Source organism: Leptonotus elevatus, chromosome 12 (assembly GCF_054856555.1).
Source record: "Leptonotus elevatus isolate MCC_2025b chromosome 12, RoL_Lele_1.0, whole genome shotgun sequence".
NCBI classification, from domain to species: Eukaryota; Metazoa; Chordata; class Actinopteri; order Syngnathiformes; family Syngnathidae; genus Leptonotus; species Leptonotus elevatus.
Window position 1 is genome coordinate 22,414,606 of NC_141250.1, and position 17,668 is coordinate 22,432,273.

Here is a 17,668-nt window from a genome sequence, read left to right on the forward strand (position 1 = left end):
TAAATTGATCCGTTTGAAAATCTAGGGGGGAAAAAAAGTTAATTTAAGTTAATGTACTTTTTGTCCTTCATTTTTTTTCAAAGATAGAATTAGCGTTATTTTCTTTCTGTTTCAAAAAAAAAAAAAAAAAAAAAAAAAAAAATATATATATATATATATATATATATATATATTAGGTACGAGGTTGACCGGCTTGAGAATCCGGAAGAAAATGACCTGCAGGTTTGAATATTTTCTGCAAGAATGTGCAACGTGCGATATTAGGAATTCTGAATGAACAAGTTCTTACCTTCTTCAATATCAACATCGCAAACATTTTGTCATCTGAAACAACAGTCAGAGTGAATGAGTTGCAATGTTTATTTCAAAGGATGGAACTCAAATGCATCCAGTGTGGGCTAAAAATGGTGTCGTCCTCATTTTCTGCTTCTCCGCCTCTGCGATTTATCAGGCAGTCAAGCCCAACAAACGTAAAAAATAATAATAATAATAAAAAAAAAACTATAATAAATATACTCAAAATAAGCACCAGATGATCACAATAGAATGATTTAACCCTCCTGTTACGTTCAATAATCTTCCTGGGTCAATTTGACCCGGGGCGTGTTTGAAACCAAAAACAATCTCAATAAACCCAGCAAATATAAAATCTGTATTTTTGGCAATGTTTATCATTATCATTATTCAAATGAGTCAATTTGACACGCAATGTAACGGGAGGGTTTAAAGGCACATTCAACAGCTCAAGTTACAAAGACGTCATACTGTTGTACTAAATACATATCATATCAATACAGCTTGTCAATTTGTGTGCAAAAAGACAAAATGAACATTTCAACAACAAACTTGCTTTGCCTAAATTAACGTGACAAGAGTTTTGGGGATTAACAAGCATTTTGTTTAATTTGTTGCATAGCAGGAGATACAAAGCAAATAGGAACACTCGCAGCCACCTCGCTCACTATAGCAGTTAAATGATTTCAAGATAATATATTAACCCAGGATACTGAAAAGGGAGAACTGACATGCATTTAAAAAAACAACAACAACAATAATCTGTGCTACTGTTTACTGTTCATTATTGCAAAAATTAGGAATAAACAAAACGACAAAGCACCACACATGACTCACATTGACATCATATTTCATCATCATCTCCGTGGCGAGATGGAAAGTCCTCGATTGGCATCCCCGAAGGCTGCCCTGCCCGCACCGCACGAGCTAGTAGTTAGCGTCATGCTACTTTTACAGAACAGCACCCACACATGCGAAAGAACATGTTCAACGTATATGACGCAACGTTGCGTCATATACGTAACGGAGGGATGTCAGTCTCGGCGACGAGGTAGCTCACAAAAGAAAACGTTTCGGGGAAGCACCGAGTTCAAATGGGGACAAAAAAGGTCGCAACGGTTTACGCACGTGAAGCTAATCGGGCTGTTTAGGATGCGGTGGTCCGAAAATAGGGTCAAAAATGGGACACAGCTGAAAATCTTAGCTTGTTTCGAGATTGGTGATGGAAACAGATTTATTGCCCGTATTCCACTGAGGGGCAAACGTTAGCGAGTGTTTGGGAATTTCTCGTCAGGGTTCATTCAAGGTCACAAATATTCACCAAACGTCCGTCAGCAATTGTAATGGTTTTTCTTGTTGCAAGGAAACGTGAACGTCTTTGCGACCTTGAACGAACCCTGCCTAAAAATCAATCTCTGCTACACTCGCAAAAGTTCGCCGCTCAGTGAGATACGGCAATGTTCTGTTTTTTTTTTGGGGGGGGGGTAAACAAGATCCAAAATTTCATAGTTGAGCAAAACAAGCAGTTAAGGTAAGTTGGAAGGACTTATAACAAAAATTGAATTGCTTTTATATCAAACATTCAAGCCATCAAGTGTGAAACGAAACAACCAAGTCGATCTTTTGTCAGCTTCATTTTCTGTCTCTGCGTGAGCCATTTTGATTGCGTTACGCCGCCCCTGACTTTGTGGCTATGCTGGGTGAAGATCCGTCATTTCTGAACTACAGCCAGACTACACTGTGTGAAGCACTATCATGTCAAGGTAAGCATGGCTGCAAATTAGCATTCGTGAAGTTGCGGACAAAGTGGGGGCGTCCATTTTGGTGACGTACGAATCTATTGTCACTTTTTTCACCTCATCTCCGAGCTCCACTTTGTGTTCAACCCCTTCGATCCACTCCTGGGTAACTAAAACTTGACTCCACATTGGTTTTGGCATTATGTCACGAGACAGGACGGCCCACTCGAAACAGGCTAAGTTTTGGAACATTTGCTGTCCTGTAAGCAAACATGGGAACTGCAAAATATTTCCTTCCTTTCAGTGGCGTATGAAATCTACGTTGCGATAAACAAGATCAACATTTCCAATTTATAAATCTTTATTTGGACATTTAGGTTTTAGAGGGAAAACGTTGGACCTCCGCGAGGCAGGAAGTCAAGACAGACATCGTAAAACAAAAGGGAATGATTGAGATGGCCAATTCTTAAGTCAAATTCCAAACATTCTACGAGGAACTTTGAAATCTTTGGATGTGTTCTAAGTTGAAAGGCACAATAAATATCTCGCCGCAGGGCCAGAAAAGTCCTCAGTACTCATATGTACAAATGGGGCTGATCGGGGTCAGCTGTCAGTTCAAAAGTCTCAGGATGTGCATATACCCCATGACGTTTTCTTTTTCTTTTCTTTTTTATTATTATTATTTTTTATAAGAAGCACACTGGCCCAATATCGATGCCAAACTCTTGATTGGGGCCGCCGATGTCCACAGGGGCAAGATCCAAAATGGGAAGTCTGGCAGTTTTCTGTGTCCTGTACTCAAACACTGTCTTGCCCCAGTTGCCGTTTGCTTGCTGAAAAAAAAGAAGAAAAATGTCAGGCTCGGCAATATTTCAAAAACTTCACGTATATATAAAAGTACAAATGTATGTATATGTAAATAGAAATAATGAATAGCATTTTAATTCCGTTTGCCGTATATATTTTTAAATGCAACGAATATGACAGCAGCTCGGAGACGGTGTCCCGGAGGTCCGATGCGGAAACTTACAGTGCAGGAGTCTTCCACCACGGTGTATCTGAAGCGGTTGTTTCCTTCCGCTTTGAGCTCCAGGTCGTTGGAGGCTTTGAGGAGCACGGCCTTCTTCAGGTTGCCCGCCTTCTGGTCCTTGTAGCCCACAGAGTTCTTGCAGTGGTAGGTGATGGACTGAGACGCTTCTTTGGACAGCAAGCGCATGAAGGTCATCTGGACTCTCAGGGCGTTCGCTGCCTGCTCTTTGTTGCCGTAAGTGAACTGCAAATGTACGGCATCATACAAAAATTTATAATAAATAATTCAACAAAGTTTTCAACAGCAAAAAAAAAAAAAGGCATTCTCTTTTCAAATATAAGCACTCACTTGTGTTCCTCTGTTGATGTCAGCACCAAACCACACAGGTTTGTTCTTGGAAGAGCTCCACCAGTTTTTACGAGGTAGGCTGGCCGGGTTAGCGGAGACGCACGTCTCGCCAGTGTCCAGGTTGCAGTACACTTTGATGGCGTCCTCGGAACTGCCTTGGTTGGGGTCTACCCAGAATTCTCCTGCATCACAGAGTAGCCATCTTTGTCCATTTGTTCGTATAGTTGAGCTTTGATCTGAAGCATTATGTTCATCTACGACATCACCAGGTTCTCCTATGTTGCTCTTTAACATCCGCTGCCAAACCTCTCAGTTAGCACGGATATTTTACATCTTGCAAGAGTTGATTCAGGTTCTCTAACTTTAACCTCAGTTATTTGGAAGTACAATCTTTCATCGCTCACCGCTCTTTTTCGTGGGGTAGCATCTCTTGAGGTCATCGCAGGTCCTGGCAGGGTGCTTGCGGCTGCCGTCTGGGCTCTTCATGCTGTCAATCTGGCTGCTGAGGGCTTTCAGGGTGGCCTGCACGCCAGGATCCACCGGTAAGACAGTGGAGGCGTTTGTGTTGGGTAGAGCCTCATCCTCGCTGAACTCCGGCGGAGGAGGGTGGACATCTTCGTAGTCGTAAGGGCCTCCAAATAGATCATCCATAGCTGCCACGGGAGGTCCTGGGGGTCCAGGAAGGCCTGGGGGTCCAGGTTCTCCTGTGGGTCCCTGTGTATCAAGAAAACATCATTATTGATACTTCATTTTCTTTGCTTGAGTTCATGAACACATGATGCACAAAAAACTGAGCTCACCAAACATCTGGTGAAAAGATGTTCATTGACTTAATAAGTCTGGGGGGTTTATTTTTATGAGTTCCTCCCACCTTAAAGCAGCAAATGTTGCCAGGGTAACGTCTCTTTCTTAATTGGGTAATGAGATAATACCTCTGGTCCAATTTCTCCCGAGATTCCACGTGTTCCAGGAGGTCCCATTGGCCCAGGCTGTCCAATGTATCCTTCTTTTCCGGGGGGCCCGATAGGACCAGGTGGCCCCTGAAATACAAATGGTTACCTTTTAGTCTTGGAGAAATAAAAAGAATAAGAAATAGAATAGGTGTTGCATTTACCCGTGCACCGTTTGGTCCAAAAATTCCGGAGGCTCCCTGTTCACCCGTTGTGCCCTAAACAAAGAACGCATTTTCTTGTTGTCTTACTTCCATTTTTCTTCTTGCAGCAGTCTTAAAATAGCTTGTCCGAATAGAACAACTGCATCGTACTCTGGATCGAATGTAATCGCTGTGATGGGCTCTGACTTACCGGAGGTCCAGGAAGACCTTGCAAACCAGTAAATCCACGATGACCTTTCTGCCCTCTTTCTCCATGATCACCTAAATCACCCGAATCTCCACGTGGTCCTTGGGGTCCCTGAGATACAAGTTATGCTAATGAGCCTGAAGGGTGCCTTCCAACGTCAAACAAAAGTCAGGTAAAAACTCACCACGAGGCCTCTCTTTCCTGCTGATCCGGGAGGACCAACAGGTCCTCTGGAACCCTGCAAAATCAAGAAAAAGGCCTCAGGGACTAAATGTGTCTGCCAACAGCTCTACTCCCGCAATTTAATACCCAAGTTCATTCATGCTCCAACATGCTCACAGAATGTACTTATCTCTTCTTTGTAAGTGTGTCAGGTTCACAATACAACACATGCTTTTATCATGTTGAAGTCCATGAGGATACTTCCAATTGATACTTGGACTACCTCTGGGCAAAAAAAGGTACACGTAGTATAATAATGCTTACAGCATGTCCTCGTTTTCCAGCCTCCCCAGCTACACCAACAGGACCCGGAGGGCCAGGAAGTCCCTGAGGACCAGCCAAACCCTCTGGACCATGATCCCCTCTGTCTCCCTGGAAAACTATTCACAATCAGTTTCTTGCAACATCTAAAGCCACTTACAATTTCCGTGGTGTTTTGCTCATACCCGTTGTCCAAGAACACCTTCTTTGCCTGGTGGACCATCAGAGCCAGCAGGGCCCTGAGGAACAAAAGACAAGCATTTAGGCACAGGAAACACACTTGGAGTTGAGTCAAATGGCAACCACAGACGTAGATATAAAAAGTACTAACATCAGGACCAGGATCACCACGTGGCCCATTGGCACCTGGAAGGCCAACTGGTCCTGGAGGGCCTTTGTCTCCAGTTGATCCAGGGCCTCCCTGTTTTCCTGGCGGTCCCTAAAAGTAGAAATGACTATTAGAAAGTGTTGAATGCATTGGCATGGAAGAGTTACGACAAAAAATGATACTGACCGCTGTACCCGGGAGACCTGGCATGCCCCGTTCTCCTCGCAGACCCGGGAGACCCACAATGCCTCTCTGGCCTGTAGTTCCTGCTGGGCCTGGAGGACCATCAGGGCCCTAATACAAAGTTCACAAAAGCAATATTTAATACTGAGAAACTTCAATGTTAGCTCATTGAGCTCGTTGTGTGTTTTAACTGGAAAAAGTAAAAAAATTGTACCTGAACTCTAAATAATTCTAAAGCAGCTACGCTGCAATCATATCTCAATTCAAATTCAAAATAAAAAAAAATCCTGGATGGCATAACATTTTATACTTTAGATAACATGTTAAGCTAAGATGTCTATCTTGGTGTAACTCAATCATGAGTGTTTTCTCAACAAAGGAGTCACTACAACCGTGGGGCCGTCTTCTCCAGAATCTCCCTTGTCCCCTGGGTTTCCTGAAGGTCCTGGTTGTCCCCGCTCTCCTTGTCTTCCATTTGCTCCATGGTCACCACGAAGACCGGCAGGACCCTCTTTTCCAGGTGCTCCTAATGGTCCAGCTTCACCAATTGGACCCTGAGGGGATCAGTTGCACTTTTGAAGAGTTCAAGATTGCGTTGTCAGAGTGTCTCTATATTATATACATTGCTCCCCCACTTAAGCAGATTAATCTCGGGTGTCTGAAATATGTTGATGTGATGACAATACTTACAGTTGGACCTGGTGGGCCAACTCTTCCTGCAGATCCAGGGAAACCAGTAGGTCCCTAGGAACAAAACATGGCATGAGATCATGCTTCGAATGGGTAATTGTTAACTTTGTTTTAAGTCATCCCAGGGAGGGGAGTCTGGCCCAGTCTAGTCTAGTCTGGTCTAGTATAGTCTACTAGTTGATTCTATCGTCTAGTTTATTCTAGACTAGTCTAGTCCAGTCCAGTCCAGTCCCTCCCCTTGATGGCTGTATGGTCTCTGATCAAAACATTTCTGCTATTATGAATTATCCATACTGGTGCTCCCTGTGTTCCTCTTCCGCCTTTTAGTCCAGCAACACCAATTGGCCCCTATAAAGGGAAACGACATAATTTCACTCTCATGCACAATAATAACATTTATAAACACAGTTGCAAAGCATTTTTCATACAATCTATTCATTATTACAACATACAGGAGGACCGTGAGCACCAGCTAAGCCTTGAGGTCCAGGGGATCCAGCATCTCCCTTCTGGCCAGGTTCACCTGTCTCTCCTTTTACTCCAGGTTGGCCATCAGGACCCTGTGATCGCAAAGTAGAAAAGCCACCAACACAATTTGTAATCACGGCAAAGCATTTCAATTTCTATTTTAGGGTTATGTTCCTGCGGTCTCGATGCAACAGATGAGGACTTACAGGTGGTCCAGCAAAACCAACTGCACCGATTGGGCCAGGGTCACCTCTTGCTCCCTGTAGAGGATGATTAAATAGTCAGCATTGTCTGCAGTAACCAGGACCATACAGTCTATAGCACATATGCAATTAAAACACTGGTCACGTTTACTCACAGGCACTCCTCTGGAACCGAAAGGTCCAGCAGGTCCTTTAGGTCCAGGTTCTCCCTGAAATGTGTCATCATTTTAAAATCGCTCTTGATAGATTCTTGTTTGAAAAGCAGGCTTAGGTTCTAAAAAACAATACCTTTTCACCACTGGGCCCTGCGGGTCCTAATGGGCCAACAGGTCCAGGTGCACCCTGGAAACACAGGAAACACACAGACGTTTAGGTTTTAACATTGTCAGTTAAGCAGTGAATCTCAGTGGAGATAACATCATGGCTTAGACTTGCATGGTTTCTTCTGGGATTGGCTCGCAATCATTCCATTTATAGAAGAAGCAAAATGAACACTGCAGTCTACAGAAAAATCATATTGACCAATTTGAAGTAAAATACAACCAAACTGATTATAAGATCCTTGATTGTGCAGCAATACGACTGAAAACAAACTCGTCAAACCATAAATGAGTTCATCGGGGGGGGGGGGGGCTTTAAGGTCGTAGGCCAAGTCAATATCCAGATTTAAACCCAATAGAGTCTACATTTTACATGCTAAAGAGGAGACTGAAGTAGTACCATCCTTTCTTTATAAGTGTGGAAATAAAGGCTGAACTGTTGCGTGAGTTTAATTCATCTTTTGAAATCAAATCCAAAAGTTTTCTGTCTACAGCAAAAATCAAAATAATTAGCCTCGATTTTCAGTACTTTTGGAGGAGAATGAAGTTGTCTTGCTTACAAACTCTACTTCGCTATTCTTGCTTGTATCGAGCTGATTTAATGGTCGATAAAATCCAATCGCTTACCCTTGCACCGTCATTTCCAGGTGTCCCTTCTGATCCTTTCTCGCCGATGGATCCCTGTACAAAAGACACCACAAATTTGGGATTGTCCATGTTGGGCTGTATTCAAGTCACAATATTCATTCATTCATTCATTCATTCATTCATTCATTCTAACTTGATGCTTTAACACTTTACAAGAGGAAGAGAAAAAGACAAAAACAAAAAACTTACTCTGTCACCTTTCGGCCCAGATGGTCCAGAGATGCCCCTTTCTCCCGGCATCCCCTGAAGACCTGGAGGACCCACATCACCTAAGGCACCAGGAGGACCAGGACTACCCTTCAGGGACACGCAGATATTGTTACTTATTTGTGTGTTTTATCTCATGGGTGGATGATGGTCATTGCCATATCAAACCCCAAATCTCTTTTACTCATTCCTTAACGTCAACAAAACAGCTCACTAGACCAATAATCCTACTTGTTCCTTGACAAACTTGACTGTGTTTGTATGATTTTCTCTCTTGGCTAAAATGCAGTTTGCTCTCCATCCATAGAGAACCGACTGACATTCATTCAAGACGAAATTGGTGTTTAGCTAGTTTAGTGGCTCCAAATAACCGATTTTGCCAATACAGAGAACAACCTATTAGTTAAGCCCGTATCCCACTGAGGGGTGAACATTTGCAACACTAACAAATGTTGATTTCACGTCAGGGTTCGGTCAAGCTAGCAGCATTTCCGAAACGTTTTCGTCTCAATAGTTTCCTAACCCGTTTTTATAGTTTCTTAAATAGTCTTAAAGTTCTTTCTTGTCGCAAGGAAATTTAGAACATATTAAAAATGTCATTGTAACAATTAAGACCATTCCGACTGTTAAGAGAACAATTGGGACTGTTTTGAGAACATTTAGGAAAGGCTGCGACCTTGAATGAACCCCGACGTACAATGTGCATTCGCTAGCATCGCAAACGTTAATCCCTCACTGGTATACGGCTTAAAACATTAATCAACAATTTTATTAGTCACACTCGAATTATATTTAAGAATCATATTTTCTGCAGTTTCACATTGCATATTGACTGACTGTGCTACAGTGTGTTACCTTCGGTCCATCAGGACCAGGAGCTCCAGGGATTCCCTTGGGTCCCTGCAGACCAATTGGACCCAACTCGCCTCTTTCCCCTGGAATTCCACGCTCACCCTGTGGAAGAAACCATAGCAGCTCTTATACTCATAGTCTATCACAGATATACGTCATTCAGAAAAGTGGACTCTGCCTACCCTCGGTCCAATTTGACCAACAGCACCAAGCTCTCCAGGAATGCCCTAAAAGAACAAGATCACATGCTCGCTAAACAATATTTAAACAATATTTTATTATTGGAACCACTAATAAAATATTATCAGGAACGGGTTTGCATCAATTTCTAACTTATACTTATACTCACGAGGTCACCTGGTTTCCCAGATTCTCCAGGAGGACCTTGATTTCCTGGTAAACCCTGACAATACAACAGACGCATCAATACCTGATCCATTCTGAATAATATCATATCTTCTGACATGAAGCTCAATCCTAAAACTGTGTGATGCTTTCTGCAGTACAATGTCATACTTGGCGTAAAAATAATGACATACCTGGAATCCATTTACACCTGGAGGTCCCTGTTCTCCTCTGTCACCTGCAACACCCTGTTGATTGAGTTAGCCCGTTAGGCAGTTGTCATAACGGTGGAGAGAATTTATAAATATATATATATTTAAGATGACAGCTCTTACAGATGGGCCAGGTGGGCCAGCTGGTCCAACCTCTCCATCTTTTCCAGGAGGACCCTAAAGGACAAAAGACAAATATAACTCCTGCAAATATCAAACCAATGTCGAATAATAGTTTCGAGGCTTGCTTTTTTTGTCTTGAAACTAGAATATAAGATTCCTCACCCTTTGACCAGGTACTCCTGCAGATCCTTGTTCACCTGTCTTTCCTGGATCACCCTTTTAAATTCAAGACATATTTGGAATTAGAGACTAACATGTGGGTGAAATCAGCTGCTGCATAGTGGGACTTACATTAAATCCTTTGGGGCCAGGTATTCCCATAGTTCCTGCGGGCCCTCTGTTGCCAATGGAGCCAGCGGGGCCTGGGCGACCATCTTCACCAGGCGCACCCTAAATGACATGCAAATACCTTGACTTAACCCAATTCATGTATTTGATGTCAAAATGGATAAAGGGCATTGCCGTACCAGTGGTCCTGGTTTTCCTTCCGCCCCCTGGACTCCAGGAGTGCCAGTAAGACCCTTTGGCGAGGAGATTCAAAGGTTAGCAATAGAAACATTTGGGACACAAGTGCGTGAACTAATAGAGACGGTTGCTAAAGAGTTAAATGTCAAAGTTGTCAGTGTTACCCTTGCACCTGGTAGACCAGGTTCTCCTGTGCGGCCTGGATCTCCTAAGGAACCCTTTGGTCCTGAGGAGCCTGATATTCCACGATCTCCTAGAGAACCCTTCAGAGATGAACACATTATAGATGGCATTTTATCATATATATATATAAATATATATATCATAGCATAGACTGTCATCACATATAGAAATGTGAAGAAAGCATCTTGAATTCTAGTCATAAGATGAAAGAATAATTAACTGCACCTTTGGTCCAGGCAGACCATCAGCACCTGGGAATCCTCGATTGCCTGGGGAACCCTGTAAACACAGCCTGGTTCAAATACCGTGGCTCGATATTCAGTCAAGACGAAATAGATCCGCAGCTCACCATTTGACATTTAAATGATGGCGCTAACGCAAACCCATTATTCTGTCGTTGACCACGTGGATTTAAACATTACAGGTCCCTAATATACAGACTTCTTAATGTCGAAAGTTACGGCTTGAGGATGAACGATGACTCACTCGCTCACCAACAGGACCAGCGGGCCCAACAGTTCCAGAGTCTCCTCGAGTTCCCCGCTTCCCTTCCTCACCCTGAGGTCCAAGCACTCCCTGGGATCCTTGGGGACCCTAGATATGTGACACATTGTGGGGGTAAATAAACGACAGACTGCGAGAATCTAACATGTTCTTACTTCTGTGACATTGTGTTTGTATCAACAATACAATGTACTGCTAATTGTCATCTTACAAATTCTCCTTTGGGTCCAGCCTCTCCCTTAAATCCTGGTACACCAACATCTCCCTTTAACGAAACGAGAATATTAATTAAAAGCTGTCACAAGCAACAATCTTTTAAAATTGAAATCCACACTTATGGATCCAACGTACCAGTTGTCCTTTAATGCCAGGCTGGCCAGTGCTTCCCTGAGGTCCTGGAGGGCCAGCGGGTCCTAGATGCCCACCTTGGCCTTGTGGGCCAAGGTTTCCCTGTGGTAATTCAGCCTTGTAATCCAAATGTATTCTTTTTTTATTATTATTATTTCAATTATGTTGTTTTACATACCACTGGTCCTTTGACTCCTGGGCCACCATCTGTACCCATGGGTCCCTTTGGATGCAGAATACAAACATTCGGGTATTAGCTCATGGCAATATTGCATAGACATAAATGTCTTTGTAATTGACTAAATAAAAGGACATTTGCAATTTGTTCCTGTGGTGTGACATGAAGAAAATGTTACCCTGAGGCCAATAGCTCCAGGTCTCCCCAGATGACCAGTCTCTCCTCTTTGCCCCTGAGGGCCCTCTGGACCCCGAACACCTGTGGGTCCGGGTTGTCCCTATGATACACAAGGCACAGATGAGATCAATATCTGTTTGAGCATGTGATTAGAGTGATGCTTTGACTATGCTTGCCTTCATGCCTGGCGTTCCTGGATACCCATTAGGGCCGCTGAGACCCAGGGGACCCTGGAAACCAACACAAAGTTATCATTTAACCTCCTTAAATGTGATCTTGTAGGCACTGCGATTAGTCATTCTAATAAACAAGAAAATTCCACTGTTTGTGTTGGATATCAACTTTCTCAATGTATTCTAAAGCTTTGAATTGGGTGAATGCTGACTTACCAATGGACCTGGCTTTCCAAGATTACCAGGTACACCACGTTTTCCCTAAGAGCAAAAACAAAAACCAAACCAACGACAACAAAAATCTCTTAGAATCATCAAATTATTTTGGCCTCATACTCAGTAAGGTCTGTACTAGTTATCATGGCAACAAAACTTTGCCCAGGACTGATATGTTGCATACCGCTGCACCACCAGGTCCAGGGCGGCCCCTCTCCCCAGGCATCCCAGCAGGACCCTGTAAAGACAGAACATGATTGGTTGCACAAGGTGTTTTTAGCTACAGTCAATCGTCGATGAGTGTCGTGACTATGCTGATCATTGGAGAATTTGAGAAAATACTGACCATTGGTCCAGGTCCTCCCATTGGACCAGGTGGGCCTGTGGCACCCTGAGGAAGTATGAGAAAAAAAACATGTATTACGTTGTTGTCGGCTCACGATTAAAGATGGCCTTTTCAGGCCTGCTGCTACTATGAAGCAACACCAGCCTCGTTTTACCTTGGATCCGACGGCTCCATGTTCTCCTTTTTGCCCAAGTAGCCCTGAGTGTCCCTAATAAAGATGATAATACATGGTCGTATTTGACATAAATGCAAAATTCCAAACTTTTGACTGAATGTTAAACAGACTGCTGAAAACATTCACTCACTCTGTGACCTTTTAGTCCAGGAGGTCCTGGTGTACCTGGAAATCCTCTTGCTCCCTAAAATACCAGTCAACATTGTTACAGTTAGAAACGATTGCTCGACAAGACACACCAGGGTCACACCACGGGACAAATGATCTTACTTGTGAACCCGGGAATCCAACTTCTCCCGGATTTCCTGCCTTGCCTGCTCCACCCTAAGCAAGGACATAACAGGTGAACAATTACTGGCAACACTGCTGCAGTTTGCAGTGAGATGTTTCGTAGCCGCAGCCCAGGCTTGACGTACGTCTTCTCCTGCTTTCCCTGCGGGGCCCTCGGGTCCTCTTTGCCCAGGCGGACCCTAAAGATGCACATTTTTATTCTTAACATCTGGGCAAATGCGTATCTGATGATGGACAATGCTAAGGATGTGATACCATGTGCCCTGGATCGCCAACATCTCCATGAGGTCCTTGTGGTCCAGACTGACCCTTTTAGAATCAAGAGAAACAAAGACTCATAAAAGATGATTGGGGTACGGGGACCCTGAGTGCAAGTCCGAGGTCTACTGTTGTTGGTCTTGTTTCGTTTTTTTATATTCCCCCAAAAATGTGATTTAGGCTGTACTCTGGAGTGACTTATAGTCTGAAAAATGAGGTACAGATATGTAAGATATGGGCACGAGCAACAATTGGTGACTTTTTAGGTGCATCCAAGGCCCCCAAAAGGTGATTCAGTTGTCAGAATATTGGACTTACAGGGGAACCAGTTGGCCCAGAAGGTCCTCTTGCTCCAGCTTCACCCTAAAACAAAACAATTGCTCAATTTACCTTGCAAATTTGAAGGGTATAAATAACAACAATTTGAACACGGAGGAGGGTGTAACATGCAATCGTACGTTTCAGGAGAAATGCAAAGGTTTTGCTGACATCTTACCCTTTGGCCGCTCAACATGCTTTGAGGTGCATTTTTCCCTTCCAATACTCCGGCCATCTGCGCCCCAAGACCCTGCGGTTAAAGCGGGACAATTAGTGTTTGCAGAAGAGCAAAAGGATTCCTCAGGGAAAGGGGGCGGGTGGTGGTTTTGACTTACTCCGGGATGAGTCGGGTGTCCCGGAGGTCCGGGTTCACCGGGCTGTCCCGGAATTCCCGGCTCTCCGTCGTAACCCGGAGAGCCTCGCAGCCCCTGGAAGCAAAGGAAAGACTGTTCTCACACAGTTTCAAGTTGTGTCATTTTGTGTGTAACGGACTTTCCAGTCTGTGAATGACTAGTGACCATTCCAGGGTGTAACCCCCCCCCCCCCCCCCCCCACACACACCAACTCCTGTCCTCTGTTTTCAGGACTGATGTGGAAAATATACTGGAGTCTCAAAATGGATGGGTAGAGTTTCCTGTAACTTACGGGCCTTCCTTTGTTTCCTCTGGATCCTCTTTCTCCTGGACCACCAGGCGGTCCCTATGCAAACCAAAGATGTAAAACTGAGCAAGCTAATTATGAAGTTTGATCAAAAGACAGACACACATCGCATGTGGCAGTGGGAGTTAAATACGCTAATCTGTGGCCCATCGCCAGGTAACCAAGATGCTCACCATTGGTCCAGGACGACCTCGAATACCAGTCACCTGCAGATACACGGAGTAAGATTTGTTATGTTTTTTTCCCCTTTCTGGTCTGATGAGTTCGGGTGTAACTTTAAACAGAAAAAACATACTCACAATTGGGACAACACCAGGCTCTCCTTTCTGGCCCTGGAAACAAAGACAGAAAGATGAAACAATCACCCAAACCAAATGTGTTCTATGCTCGTACAAATGACGTTGCCTACCTGGTAAATTCTGCCCCCACCTGTAAGAAAACAAAACAAAATCATACATTATTACATTTTACAATCACTTGTCATGCAATTGAGTGTTATTGCTTCTTTTGACAGGAAATAAACAGTTTACGGTTCTTTGAAAGGTACAAAGTAAAAGAAAGTCATTCATCATATGTTTTGGTTCAAGTTTTAGATCTTTAACATTTTTTTTTTTTAAAAGAACAATAATACCCAAACTCAAATTGTAACACGTTTGAAGAGATCAACGGAAAATCTTTAATGGCTCACCATAAGAACCCCCGCCGCCGCCGCCTCCGCCGCCGCCGCCTCCGCCGCCGTGGGTGGAGGTTTCGCTCTGACAAATTGGGCAGCACTCTCCCTCGGGGACCACCATCTTCTCACAGTTGGTCAGCTCATCGCACTGGATGTTGTCGCAGAGGACCTGACCGTTGTCACACACGCAGAGTCGGCACGGCTCCGGTTTCCAGATGTCTCTGTTGGGGTACACTTGGCCATCTGCTTTGCAGCTGCCATCGTCTCCTGGGAGCGCAGGAAAAGGGGATCAGACTCATTGTTTATCAGCCGGCGTTCGAGAGGAGGAACGTGACATTCAAAAAAGCTTTGTAATGCTCAAAATATTGCATATGATAGTCGATAGTACTGCTTCCCTTTTTATTAGTCCTATTTGGGGGGGGGGGGGGTCTACCACCACATCAAGTGTCTCCACTCATGACTTAAGAGCTAGTTTGGGACAATTTCTACCACTTTCAAGCTACAGCTAGACAACACCATCACGTAAAAGGCAAAAGGTAAGCAAGGCTGCAGTGCTAGTGCAGATTAGTACTTTGCTTCTCAACAGGCATGCACACAAATGTTCATGGAAGTTGCCAATTTGTAGGTGTGTCCGATCATGAAGTGCTGCCTCCATGAGTGAAAAAGTCTGGCCTTTGCCCTCCAGGCAGTACAAAAGTGGCCTCAATGAGAAAGTGTCTTTTTGCTTGGCGGGACATCGCAGTGGAAGGAGATACCATATTATCGCAAGATGGAACCCAAGAGCAGCAGATACAATGAAAACAGCAGAGGCCCCAGAATTGAACCCTGCAGAACACCGTACGACAGTGGGTGTTGTTTAACAACCGATCCAGTCAAATGATCAAAAATGTGATACAGGCGAGGATTCGTTGTAGTTTTCTACACTTCCTCATTTGAGATTGAAGTGCAATAAAAACAAATGCTGTCTAGATTTTACCACCCACGCTCACAAAAACCAGACGGAACCCGATTGCAGCACGCGACACCACAAACACGACAAATGAACTTGTGGAAAATGTGATTCTTTTTTACAGCAAAGACTCCAGCCGTTAGACGTGACATCATTTCATCCCCAGGTTTTGTCTTTCAACTGAATTAATTGAAGCGCACAAGAAAAACCTGCTCAAGCGTTCAGAAGTTCACAACTTCACGTCATCGGCTTCAAAGAAAAAACACCAATTTGTATTTCCAAATAAAATGTATTCCCCCCCACCAAATTTCTCAAAGTGGGTTTAGGGTTTGTGTAGACACACTCTAAAAATAGTTCGGTTAACAAGTTGACCCATTTGACCCAACTTTTTAGTTTATTCATCTAAAAAGTGAGGTCAAATGGATAACCCACAAAACAACCCCCAAAAATGTGTTGTTTTGCGCACACACACATACACACGTTTTGTGATTTATTAATTTCAACCCAACTTTTTGGGTTATTCATTTAACCCCAAAACACGAGTCAAATCGTAATAACAACCCACAAAAATGTGTTTGTTTTGCACAAAAGACCCGAGTATCAGGTTGTTTTAGTTTTGGGTTATTTATTAACATGAAAAATTGGGTTCAATAAATAACCCAAACATGTATTATACAAAACAACTTGACTTTAGTTTTGTTTGTGCAAAAAGATAAAAAAAAAAAATTGGGGAGGTTTTGTACCAACTTTTTGGGGTTAAAATAAATGAATAACCCAAAAAAGGTTGGTTGATCCCTTTCTGACCCAATTTGGGGCATTTTGACTTGACTGTTTTTAGAGTGGGTTAGGGTTAGGGTTACTCCTCTCCTCTGATGGCATGTTTGATGCCCACTTGCGACCAAACAATTTGGACAGAAAGAAAAAAACGGTCAAATGTAAAAATCATATTTAATCGGACTTTTTTAGTTGACTGAATGCAACTTTTTCCTTTTTCCGTTTACCAGATTCTTTCACCTCCCCGTAAACAGCAGGGGGCAGCCCGGGCCTTAACGGCAGATTAGTCAGGTCGGACCACCACAGTCAACCACACACACGCACACACACACGTTACATTGGTTGTACTCACACCAACGTGTCGAACATGCACAACCAAACAATCTGATATTGACATTAGAGAGTAAAACTGAAGCAGTCGCTCTTACGTCGTAACAAAATCAAAAAAGAAAGTCAGCAAGTGACACAACTAAACAATTCCAGCTGTGTGCTCTAAAGGAACTCGTTCCCAAAGTGGTATCGGATGGAACAAATCTTCTTGGGCTGGGATCAAACAAAGTGAATGTGAATGCAAATGGAACTTGATCAATACACAACGCAAGGCAATTATTGAATTTCATACGACTTCTGACCTTGCCATTTATAGCCAATCAAAAGGACTTAAGTTTCAGAATGAAGGAAAATCATAAAAAATGTTAAAAAAAAGAAAAGAAAAGAAAAAAATACAGCAGGTCACATGTTTAGTGTACTCGAGAAACACACACAACAGCAAGGTTAAACATTGTTTTTATATTTTCTGATCCCTTAAACGTCTGGATTGTGTCTTCTGTGCAATCAAATCTCGGCAGGTGTGGAAAAATCCAATGACCTTCACTGCTAACACATGAAAACCTCACAGCAGCTGCAAACCGATTTTTCCTGTTGGCTTTAAAAAAAAAAAAAGAGAGAGATTCTCAGTATTCCAGTGCATTTGATATTTCATGGAAGAGTGGTGCGGTTTTCGGTGGGGTCTCAAAAACCCAACCGCAAGTCTGGAGGAGAGACACATTCACCCCCCCCCCCCCCTCTGAGTGTCCCTCACTTTTCCATAAACGCATGAAGCGCAGCATGCTAATGACAAAGAACGAAAACCCATCCTCCTTCCATGTGTCAGCATGATGTGGATTTTCCAGCAGTCAGCTCACAGAGAAGCCATTTTCCTCTCCG

The 17,668-nt window shown here is 43.4% G+C and overlaps 1 protein-coding gene across 1 annotated transcript in view; it reads right to left on the minus strand.

Moving 5' to 3' along the window:
* Positions 1-875: 875 nt before the first annotated feature.
* col5a2a (collagen, type V, alpha 2a) overlaps positions 876-17,668 on the minus strand; it is a 32,098-nt gene continuing 15,305 nt past the window's right edge. The window contains exons 2-54 of the mRNA XM_086090960.1: positions 14,755-15,006; positions 14,476-14,495; positions 14,366-14,398; positions 14,240-14,272; positions 14,052-14,105; positions 13,742-13,834; positions 13,585-13,656; positions 13,407-13,451; positions 13,086-13,139; positions 12,956-13,009; positions 12,810-12,863; positions 12,670-12,723; positions 12,519-12,572; positions 12,365-12,409; positions 12,203-12,256; positions 12,019-12,063; positions 11,806-11,859; positions 11,631-11,729; positions 11,453-11,497; positions 11,278-11,376; positions 11,138-11,191; positions 10,909-11,016; positions 10,648-10,701; positions 10,404-10,502; positions 10,242-10,295; positions 10,066-10,164; positions 9,937-9,990; positions 9,775-9,828; positions 9,634-9,687; positions 9,444-9,497; positions 9,277-9,321; positions 9,098-9,196; positions 8,225-8,332; positions 8,015-8,068; positions 7,356-7,409; positions 7,223-7,276; positions 7,071-7,124; positions 6,849-6,956; positions 6,691-6,744; positions 6,397-6,450; positions 6,099-6,260; positions 5,710-5,817; positions 5,527-5,634; positions 5,381-5,434; positions 5,199-5,306; positions 4,897-4,950; positions 4,716-4,823; positions 4,526-4,579; positions 4,344-4,451; positions 3,816-4,125; positions 3,412-3,593; positions 3,064-3,306; positions 876-2,866 (exon numbers count right to left, since the gene is read on the minus strand). Coding sequence (XP_085947086.1) covers positions 2,720-2,866; positions 3,064-3,306; positions 3,412-3,593; positions 3,816-4,125; positions 4,344-4,451; positions 4,526-4,579; positions 4,716-4,823; positions 4,897-4,950; positions 5,199-5,306; positions 5,381-5,434; positions 5,527-5,634; positions 5,710-5,817; positions 6,099-6,260; positions 6,397-6,450; positions 6,691-6,744; positions 6,849-6,956; positions 7,071-7,124; positions 7,223-7,276; positions 7,356-7,409; positions 8,015-8,068; positions 8,225-8,332; positions 9,098-9,196; positions 9,277-9,321; positions 9,444-9,497; positions 9,634-9,687; positions 9,775-9,828; positions 9,937-9,990; positions 10,066-10,164; positions 10,242-10,295; positions 10,404-10,502; positions 10,648-10,701; positions 10,909-11,016; positions 11,138-11,191; positions 11,278-11,376; positions 11,453-11,497; positions 11,631-11,729; positions 11,806-11,859; positions 12,019-12,063; positions 12,203-12,256; positions 12,365-12,409; positions 12,519-12,572; positions 12,670-12,723; positions 12,810-12,863; positions 12,956-13,009; positions 13,086-13,139; positions 13,407-13,451; positions 13,585-13,656; positions 13,742-13,834; positions 14,052-14,105; positions 14,240-14,272; positions 14,366-14,398; positions 14,476-14,495; positions 14,755-15,006 — 4,427 coding nt within the window. The 3' untranslated portion in view covers positions 876-2,719. The remainder of the gene's footprint in view (positions 2,867-3,063; positions 3,307-3,411; positions 3,594-3,815; positions 4,126-4,343; positions 4,452-4,525; positions 4,580-4,715; positions 4,824-4,896; positions 4,951-5,198; positions 5,307-5,380; positions 5,435-5,526; positions 5,635-5,709; positions 5,818-6,098; positions 6,261-6,396; positions 6,451-6,690; positions 6,745-6,848; positions 6,957-7,070; positions 7,125-7,222; positions 7,277-7,355; positions 7,410-8,014; positions 8,069-8,224; positions 8,333-9,097; positions 9,197-9,276; positions 9,322-9,443; positions 9,498-9,633; positions 9,688-9,774; positions 9,829-9,936; positions 9,991-10,065; positions 10,165-10,241; positions 10,296-10,403; positions 10,503-10,647; positions 10,702-10,908; positions 11,017-11,137; positions 11,192-11,277; positions 11,377-11,452; positions 11,498-11,630; positions 11,730-11,805; positions 11,860-12,018; positions 12,064-12,202; positions 12,257-12,364; positions 12,410-12,518; positions 12,573-12,669; positions 12,724-12,809; positions 12,864-12,955; positions 13,010-13,085; positions 13,140-13,406; positions 13,452-13,584; positions 13,657-13,741; positions 13,835-14,051; positions 14,106-14,239; positions 14,273-14,365; positions 14,399-14,475; positions 14,496-14,754; positions 15,007-17,668) is intronic.